The sequence below is a fragment of the Glycine soja genome, chromosome 8 (assembly GCF_004193775.1).
Source record: "Glycine soja cultivar W05 chromosome 8, ASM419377v2, whole genome shotgun sequence".
Taxonomy (NCBI): domain Eukaryota; kingdom Viridiplantae; phylum Streptophyta; class Magnoliopsida; order Fabales; family Fabaceae; genus Glycine; species Glycine soja.
Window position 1 is genome coordinate 20789317 of NC_041009.1, and position 9992 is coordinate 20799308.

Genomic DNA, 9992 nt, shown 5'->3' on the forward strand with positions numbered 1-9992 from the left:
CAAATATAATTTCATAAGTATATTTGAGTAAGGGAATAATTCTTTCTTTAGAGATTTTATATCCTCGTGGTAGGCCCTTCGTCATGAATCTATGTATTAAACTTCTATCAATATCAAAGATCAATCATTGAAACAAATTATAAACAAAAGAGTGGTGAGTTTCAATAATATTGACTCCAATGATAATTCTGATAGTATTTTGATAATAGTTCTATTAGAAATTTCGATAATAATTTTGATAGTAATTTCGATAATAATAAAAAGTAGGGGTTGGAATAGTACAAGTTTTGAAAAGAAATAAAGATTGAAAAAAGTATAAAGGTTTAGAGGAAAATAAAAACTGGAATTTAAATGTTGGTTGAAAACATTGTCTTCACCCGTCAATCTGTAAATATCGCGTGGACTTTCGAGCGTTGCTGGACTTGAGAGGATATGAAGGTGTTACATGTTTCAACCCTTATTATAGCATACAAGTTATATATTTATAGAGTACAAATTAAAACTATCCCTAAATGCTACAAACTTCAACTAAATATTCACTATTGATGACTTTGGTTTTCGATATCTACCATTGATGGTTTTGTCTTCAATTTTTACCATTGATGACTTTGGTCTTCGATCTTTATCATTGATAATTTTGTCTTCAATTTTCATTGTTGATGACTTTGATCTTTCTCTTTCGATAATCATCCAAATACCAATTTTGGATAGAATCGAAAAATAACACTATTAACAATCATATATGTCGACAAACTTGTGTTCCATCTCTTACATGCTATCAAGTTTTAATGTAGGAGGTTCTTATCTAGTATTTGTAGTTTTAATGTAGGAGGTTATTCCCTTTTTCTTTCATAGGCTAAAGAATCACTTTTGGACTTTGTCTAGTGAGTGGATTGTTTCAATATCAAAGTTGGTTTTTAGTCTTATACACAGTTTTCTAATGCAGAAGAAGCAAGAAAGTTGTATGAACAAAAATATCATATAAACATAAAAGTCTTTCATGGAGGAGGAAGACAAAGTTGAAAAAAACAGTCCGGAATAAGCTATAAAATACAAGGGATTGTTATTCAAGGCAAAAGGAAAAACTTATCAATAATTTTCATATTGACTACCTGACAAGATATTTCATTTAAATTTTAGTTTCTTTTACTAGATTAAAAATTTGTTTGACTGTTTGATAAACAAATCATTTTAATAACTTCTAACATTTTTTAAAACATTAATTTCTATCTTTTGATTTTTTATATTTTATTTTTTTATCTTTAATATATTTATCAAATTTTTTGATTACCTTTATTAAATAAATTATGATTTTATTATTTTTCTATTATTTTACATTTTTCAACTACTTTAATAGATAAATTTATCAAACAATTATAATTTAACAAGTTAATAACTAACTGCATGTGACAAGTCAGCCACTATTACTGACTTCTAATAACCCCACACAACTGAGCAATCTACACTAGCTCTACCTGGAGTGATTTACCCCTTCTCCCTAATAACTACTCACATAAGTCAAAAGGTGCAGTATAAAGCCTTTTTCTCATTAATGTTCTTAACCAATATGATTGATTCGCATTGAATTTTCTTGCCAAACTTTTGTTACCAAATAGTAACTTGCATTTACTTCTAAAATTGTGCTGTATCAAAGTTGTGAAAGCACGAAGCACAAAAATGAGGAGAACGATTATGACCCGGCAATGCAAGGATGGAGAAGAGAAAAAATGAATTTTCTGCACATTTCCAATGTCTGGTAATCGTACATAATGAATAACAATAAATATATATATCCTACAAACAGTTCCCCAATTCAATGGACCCGTAACAAAGCAAATCTAATGAACTACTCCTAGAATACACCATTATGATATCAAATCAAAGTGGATGAAGGTAAAAATTGGTACTAACAAAAAATAAGAAACTAATGAAGGGTAAAACGCTGCTCTAGAGGGGGGAACCTCACAAATTAACTGTTCTAGCACTTGTGTTCTCAACACCAACTAGATTGATGAAACAAACCTGACTTTTTTATCTCCAGCATCCACTTTATTCTCCAATATTCAACTATGGAATCTTTGCTGTATTTATCCCATAGAAGATCAATAATATTATCCTTTCACAAACCAAAAATAGAGGACGTGTGTCTATCTCACAACTCAAGGGCTCAAATGATTCTTTAAGGCCATGCAGGAATGGTAACTGTATCATCTGCAAAAATGTAGGGAATGGAAGGAAATCCAATGTTTTTTTATCACTTTACCCTCTCAACCAATTTTATATTTGCCTCGTCAAATTCATCTTGAAGAAAATTTCAAGCTGCAAAAATTTAGATGAAACCTGTATTACTCGTCCCTTTCATATTCACTGTTGTACAAAACATTGTGCTCCACATTGGCAGACTATGATTCCAGGATGTTACAGTTCCTCAAAAAATCATTAGAATAATTGACATACTTTGTCCAAAATGGCCGAAGATGTTCAAAGCCAATTTGCAACCAAGGTTTTGACTGGCCATTGTAGTGAATAACAGCAGCCTTTTTCACACTCTCAATATTGGTATTATTCTGATAACCCAATCCAAGCATGTGCCAAGAGGGATCAATCGGATGAACAAGTCCTTTAAATGCAATCAAAGCAGGAGGCAGGGTTCCAAGCTTCCACATTGTCAGATTTGACTTCAGATTCTGCCATAGTGAAACTGTCAATAAAAAAAATTTTGGTAACAGAAACATTAAAGACCAAAATGCCCAAGAATTCTCAATACGAACCCCCTCTTTCAGTTTCACAAGGAAAGAGGGGTTCAATATAAAGACCAAAAACAGAAGGAAACTAAAGGTCATGTAATCACGTTATTGACATATAGATGTTTAATCCACTCAATCAGTTGCAGCACAGCAACATTAATTTATAATAATATGTGGATTTTGTATGAACTTCAAACTATTGAAAATCAAAAGAATAATTTAAAATTTTGAAAAACTGAAATTATGTTAGTACGAGTATATGTGGACTTACCTCTTTCAGCCAAGAATGATATATCTCTCTTATATTAGTTCTTCTCCATGCATGCAGATCAAAGATATTCATTCCATAAGCCCATGCACACTCATCAGGGTCCAAATTTCTTGCAATGAGAGGATGGGAAAAATTGAAGTAGTTCCTAAAACGCTTAGACATTACCCACTCATCTTCACCTCTGCAAGTTTCCACAGCTCCATTAACTTTTCCTTCCAGATCAATTTCCCAAAGTGGAGACAAGTCACGCTGAATCACCACATCATCATCCAAAAAAACCACCTTGTCAAGGTTTGGGAAAAGCTGTTTGACAAATAAGACAAACATAATCAGCTCAAATATATCAAACAGAACACAGTTTATGTTCAAAAGAGAAAGACAACTAAAACATTTTATCTAACATTAATATTTTTAGTATAAAAAAAATTAGCAATCTCAGCTATAACTGGTGTGTAAGTTCAGAATACTGATGAAAGCAATGCAATGCAAAAGCAATATAAAGTTAACAATGATCTACTTGAACAAGCAACAATAGATATGTGGAGATGGACAAAGAAAACAGAATGATCATTGTTGAATGCAATTCACCTCTGGTAAGTATATGCGGAGATGGTTGAGTAAAGATATGTATTTTGGACTTCTGGCCTGCAATTTAGATGCAAATTTACGTGGACTGGTGTCACTGAGATTGGTTCCTGCAATATGATTCCCATGGTAGTAATTCCTAATCCCATTTTGATTTTCTACGGCTTCAAGCACTGGGACATTCTCTCTAGTCAACCAGTCAAATTGGTGAATGCTTTTTATTTCAACTATGGCAGGGGTGACTGGATTCAGTGCAAACCATGAGTGCATACCCGCATATGTTTTTTTATCCGTGATCACATGGAAGACAATCTTCTCAGGTTTCAGAGATGACTGGACAGTTGAAGCAACAACTACTGAAGCAGCCAATATGTTATCAGTTGACAGAATAAAATGGTGGTAAGAGTTGTCAGACAGTAAAGGAAGTAACTCGGGAGGAGGCAATTGTTTGCGTGCATGGGCATTTGATGAATATTCATCAGTCAGACGTAAAGACAGACAATGAATCCCTTTAGGGATAGAACTTGCTGCGAAGTGTTTATTCATCAGCTCTGCAAATTTAGACTCTCTGATTTCTCTCTCAAGTTTTTCCATCTGCCCAAGAAGCACATCATTTTTACAAAGATCAATAAAATCACCATTTATCACAATTTTTAATACAAGAACAGTACTGTATAGCTAAACAATGTGACTAAGCTATTGCAAGATGAATTAAAGATATGAAAATACTTATGCTAAGTTTCACAGATCAACCTTGCAACCATGACTATCTATTTTCCTGTACAGTGGCATCATACTAAATTCAAGTAAAATTACAAACCAGTATTCATGGTAGATGAACAACCAGTATAAATCTATATCAAAAGCAACCTACCTAACAATCTTGGTAAAGTATTCTCAACTGATTTCTTTACAAGGTTAAATTAACGAAGTTAGCAGCAACATCATCAAAAGCAAGATATTCCTTTCTCCATGCAACAAGTAAATTAAACATATAAAAATAAGCATAGCACCTACATAATTCAGAAGCACTTTCAAGTCTCTCCATAGACAAAATGAAACTGTGTTTCGATTTTTCTTTGTAAATATTAGTTATAGATGAACCAAAAATATAGTCAAATCCTACATATTGAGAAAATTCCATATAATACGTCAGTACTCAGTTCAATGCTACCACAACAACACAGAATCAAGTGTAGCAGGGACTTACATCCAATTAACAAAACCAAAGCCATAGACTAATAAATTTGAAATAAATATTAATCTAGAAAAGTCATGAACTGAATCATTATATCTCTAGACAGAATATTGAGCCTTTATTATATAAGTTATCAAGAACAGAATATTGTGTTAGTGTGTTTTCGTTATATAGCCATAAGACAAGATTTAAAAATGTCAATAGAATTCAGTTTGAGACAACCTCTTCCTTACTCAATATTAATTAACCAAGATACAGACAACACTTTGTGTTAAATGAAACAAGCAACTTACCATTCCCCTTAGCATGAATGCAAAAGTTTTTGCATCATACTGATTGTTCTTCATATCAGAAACCAGTTGATCAAAAGAATCCGGCAGCTTTAGATCAGGTGGAATTTCCCCAGCCTTCACTTCGTTAAGGATCTTGTAAAAATCTCTAACCAGTCTCTGCAACACCATCAGTGTCATCATAACCACACAGATTTCAAAAAATAATTTAAACCATAACTTTACTGGATATGATAATAAAAATTATTTACCCCTGAATCGTCAACCCTACCAAGAAGCCTCGGTCCCAACCGCCTACCTAAACAATCTGAGGCACAAAATAAGGAGTTAATCAATGGTCTATAAAAGGCACGTGGTGAGACATAAAAAAGGCACAAATAATAAACTTTCAGAACCTAATCCAAGTATCATAAAAAAAAGCAAGCTACATACAGCTGATGTTTCAGTAAGAAAGAAACAGATAGAGCAGACTACAATCATTACCAACATACCAAAATGAGCAGAACCAATCATTGCTTAGACAGGGACCTTAAAAACAACAAACATTGGCCCATAATGTTTCCCCTAACAATTCACAATAGCACTAGTAGTTTTTCAGTCAAAAACATAACGTTTCCCCAAACATTCCTCAAACGCAATACTCAACAGCCTACAGAATTCAAAAACACTTGCCAAGAGCAATCAAAAACCACCCAAACAAAACACTTAAATCACCCAGACACACTTCAAAATTCAGATCCTAAAACAAAAGTATGCATGACACGTTAACACTAGCCAGCAGCTACAAAACTTTCACCACAAAAATCACTTACAAAAATTGCACTACCACACAAAACAACGCAATTTTAATTTATCTCACTAGATGACATCAACTACAAGGATCGGTGGCCATCCTAAATCTATCGATATACTAAACACGGATCACTTGCGACAAACAACAACAACAACAACAAATAACTCCTTATCCCACTAGATGAGGTCGACTACATGGATCACCAAGACAGACTTACACAATTATTGCGCTAAAAATCCAAAACACTCTCACCCCTCAATATTCCTTTTTTTATTTATTTAAATCACATAAACACAAAGCACACAATGTTCAAATCAAGATCTAGCATATAAAACAAACAAAAGATGTTAAGATTGCAATGTAAGAATTGACGAAAGGGGGGTGAGATTTGAGAAAGTACCGAAGGAGGAGCAGTTGTTGACACCTTCGAGGGTGACGAGGGCGGTGAGAATGAATACAAAGGGAAGAAGAAAAGCGAGGATAAGGATGGTGTGGAAGAGGGTTCGATAGGAAATGTGGCGCGCAGCGACCTTGATCTTCATCAAGTCAATAAAGCCATTGTTGTTGTTGTTGCTGTTGCTTGATATGGTGATGCTTCTCATGCTCGGCGAGAAGTGAAGCTGCATCGTCGTTCACGCCGCAGCCCCACCGCCGCAACAACCCTACCACCACGCCAAAACGACAACGACAACCCCCATGCCCACACCATCACATTCTCATTCCTCCCTCCCGATCTCAAAACGACAACAACAACAATCGTGTGGTTGCCACAAAGCCGAATCCAATCGAGGCGAGGGATTGGGTGGTGGTGATGGGTTATGCTTCTTCGAGTTCCTCTCCCATGGATCGATCAACAAGGAGAGCGAGAGAGAGAGAAATTTTTGGGTCTTTTTTTTGGTTTTTGTTTTTATTTTTGGTTTTTTTTTTCCCTCACTTTGTGCGGAGCGTTCTCATTGGTCCGATCTAGAATTTCGTTTTCCCCCAAAAAATAATTGTGAAAAATAAAATAAATTAATTAATAAAAAGAAAATGTGGAAATCAAAAACTCAAATCAAAACCGTGTTGGGCTTAGAGAGAGAAAGGTGGTGGGTGTTGTTTGACCTTGAGATTAGGGAGGAGCAGGAGCACGAGCTAAATGGGATATGCTAGGTGCACCCAGCAATATTGCTGGTGCACCCAGCAATTCAATGAAAGGTCAATTTTGCCCTTCAGTTAAAAATATAAAAAGCATTTTTTTTCTTCCCGGAAGCATTCTCTCTTTTTCTCACTGTGTCTCTTCCGCAAAAAGCTTCTTCTCTTCTCTCTTCCCCGACAAGCTTCTTCTCCGCGAGCTTCTCCGACAGCCCTCCGCGAGCTTCTCCGACAGCCCTTGGACCCATTTGCTTTCGAGGTAGGTGGCCTTCTTCTTAGCTTTGGTTTTGTTATGCACTACATTAGGGTAGGTTAGTGTAACGTTAGGTTAGAAGACGAAACCTAGGGTAGAAGACGAGAGGGGAGAAGACGAGAGGACGCCGGAAAAAATGGCGGAAATCGCTGACGGAGGAGTCTTCCGGAAGACCCCTTAGGGGTTCTTCCGGAAGTTCCGGAAGAACGTTTTCCGGAAAGTTTCCGGAAGAAGTGTTCTTCCGGAAGTAACCAAACGTCTTCCGGAAGAACACTTCTTCCGGAAGACTTCCGGAAAACGTCTTCCGGGAACTTTCCGGAAGAAGTGGTTCATCCGGAAGACGCCCACTTCCGGAAGAAGTTTCAAACTTCCGGAAGACCTTTCCGGAAGAACCCTTCTTCCGGAGTGTTTCCGGAAGAACCACTTCTTCCGGAAGTGGTTTTTTTGTTTTTTTTTTGTGTTTTTTTTTTAAATTTTTTTTAAACAGAAATTGTTTTGTTTTTTTTAAATGAATTATTTTATTTATTTTGGTTATTTTGTTTTTTAGATTTTATGAAAAATGAAGTTTGGGTTTTTGATGTCATATTTTTTTTATAATTTAAATTGTGTATTTTTACTAAATATTAATTTGTAAATTAATTTTTTTTTATAAAAGTAGTTGTGTTTGTTTTTGTTTATTGTTTTTTTTTAAATTAGTGTTTTTTCTTTAAAAATGAAGTTGTCTATTTTTATAATTAAAGTTGTGTGTTTTGGAAGTTTTATAAAAATACTAATTTTTTATAATTAATTAGTTTATTTTATTATAAATGAAGTATTTTATTTACTAAAAAAATTGTGGATGTTTACTAAATAATTTTTTTTTTACATTAGTTGTTTAATTTTTTTTAAAAATTAAGTTGTGGATGTTTAGTAATGAATTATTTTTATATTAGTTGTGTTTTTTTTTTTTTTTATAAATGAAGTTGTTTAATTTTTTTAAAAAAAAATTAAGTTGTGCATGTTTATTAATAATTTTATTTTACATTAGTTGTTTTTTTTATATAAATGAAGTTGTTTATTTTTTTTTAAAAAAAATTAAGTTGTGCATGTTTATTAATAATTTTATTTTACATTAGTTGTTTTTTTTATATAAATGAAGTTGTTTAATTTTTTTTTTTAAAATTAGGTCGTGTATGTGTGAAAATGATTTGATTTAAGTTAGTCTTATTTGTTTATAAATAAAGTTGATTTTTTATAAAGAAAATTGTGTATATTTTGACCGAAAAAAAAACGTGTTCGACATGATTTACAGATCATGGCCAGAACACGAGGTTTAGGTCGTGCCATAGGTAGATTTGTAGGCAGAGATAGAGCTGCTGGCGAGGATGCTGGCGATGTTCCCGAGAGGCGTAGGCCTACTGCCTCAGCCCGTAGGCTACGCGTTCATCAGATGACTACGGAGGGACGTGATATGGCTGAGGACGTCGCTGACATGACTGATGATGTCCCTGAGCAGCCTACGGAGGCACCTGAGATGCGTGCGGACGCACAGGGTGCTGATAGTGGTGAGGGGTCAGATGGTGATGATGCTGCAGAGGGATTCCCTGGTGGTCCACGTGACCCGTCAGTGCTCACATCATTTGCCGAGCATGTTGCACATGCCGTGTGGAGTGGACAGGTATTTTAATTTGTTAATTATTTGTCATTGTTTATTTATTTGTTTATGATTAATTTTTTTTTAATAATTGTATAATTTGTACTTCAAATCAGGAACGTCCTGATTTGAAGTTAGTGTCACATGGGAGGAAGCTGACACTGATTGGGAGGCCAGTGCCTGAGATTGAAGGCCTGGTGGCTGCCACAGGATTAAGTCCACTGATAGATTGTTCAGTTATTACTGGCGATCCTGGACTTATATCCGCATTTGTGGAGAGGTGGCACAGTGAGACTAGCACCTTCCACCTTCCAGTAGGAGAGCTGACGATCACATTGGATGATGTGTCGTCCATTCTACATTTGCCCATCACTGGCGCCTTGCACAGTTTCCACGCTCTTTCTACGGAGGAGGCCAGATTCTTGCTCACAGAGTTGCTGGAAGTGTCTGCGGAGGAGGCCAGAGCCGAGACAGCGCTCACACGTGGAGCATATGTACGATTAGGATGGGTTCGTGACATTTATGAGACCAGATGTCAGGCCCGGCGGTGGATTGTCGCAGCTCGCGCTTATTTGCTGCACCTTGTCGGTTGCACTCTTTTTGCTAATAAGAGTGCAACATACGTGCATGTGGTCCACCTTGACGCTTTCCGGGACCTCGCTCATAGTGGTGGTTACGCTTGGGGGGTTGCCGCGCTGGTTCATATGTACGACCAGTTAGATGAGGCTTGTAGGACCACCACCCGACAGCTTGCGGGGTACTTGACGCTATTTCAGGTAAATTTTGTGTTTATTAATATGTTAGGTTCGATTATGATTTAAACATGTTTTTATGTTATGTTAACCTCAATTATTGTGTAGTGCTGGATCTATGAGCACTTCCCTAGTGTGCATCAGTGCGTGACTGACGACACATACCAGGAGACGTCCCCACGTGCTTCCCGGTGGTTGACGTCGAAGGCGCACATGAAGGGCATCACAGGAGCACCCTACAGGGCACGTTGTGATGGTTTGACCGTCACAGATGTGTCCTGGTTGCCGTACACGGAGCATCGGGGTGTTAGGGCGTTTCAGGAGATTTCATCGTTCCAG

The 9992-nt window shown here is 36.0% G+C and overlaps 1 protein-coding gene across 2 annotated transcripts; it reads right to left on the minus strand.

The window, feature by feature from the left end:
- Positions 1 to 1712: 1712 nt before the first annotated feature.
- LOC114422687 (probable galacturonosyltransferase 14) lies at positions 1713 to 6892 on the minus strand. Of its 2 annotated transcripts, none has more exons than XM_028389166.1 (6): positions 6285 to 6887; positions 5343 to 5398; positions 5095 to 5250; positions 3607 to 4197; positions 3019 to 3321; positions 1713 to 2687 (listed from the first exon to the last, which is right to left on the minus strand). In XM_028389166.1, the coding sequence occupies exons 1-6, from the start codon at positions 6508 to 6510 to the stop codon at positions 2403 to 2405; spliced, it is 1617 nt and encodes a 538-aa protein (XP_028244967.1). In that variant the 5' UTR covers positions 6511 to 6887; the 3' UTR covers positions 1713 to 2402. The 2 variants fall into 2 exon arrangements, with proteins under 2 accessions (XP_028244967.1, XP_028244968.1); XM_028389167.1 differs by having other exon boundaries at positions 2571 to 2701; positions 6285 to 6892.
- Positions 6893 to 9992: the final 3100 nt, after the last annotated feature.

What these genes read in the sequence shown, in the direction of transcription:
- LOC114422687 (XM_028389166.1), bottom strand. Translation starts at nt 6,510, where the DNA reads ATGCAGCTTCACTTCTCGCCGAGCATGAGAAGCATCACCATATCAAGC. An exon ending in CAACAACTGCTCCTCCTTCG is followed by an intron (nt 5,399 to 6,284) that starts GTACTTTCTCAA and finishes TTTGTGCCTCAG; the next exon opens with ATTGTTTAGGTAGGCGGTTG. An exon ending in CATTCATGCTAAGGGGAATG is followed by an intron (nt 4,198 to 5,094) that starts GTAAGTTGCTTG and finishes CTTCTTGGGCAG; the next exon opens with ATGGAAAAACTTGAGAGAGA.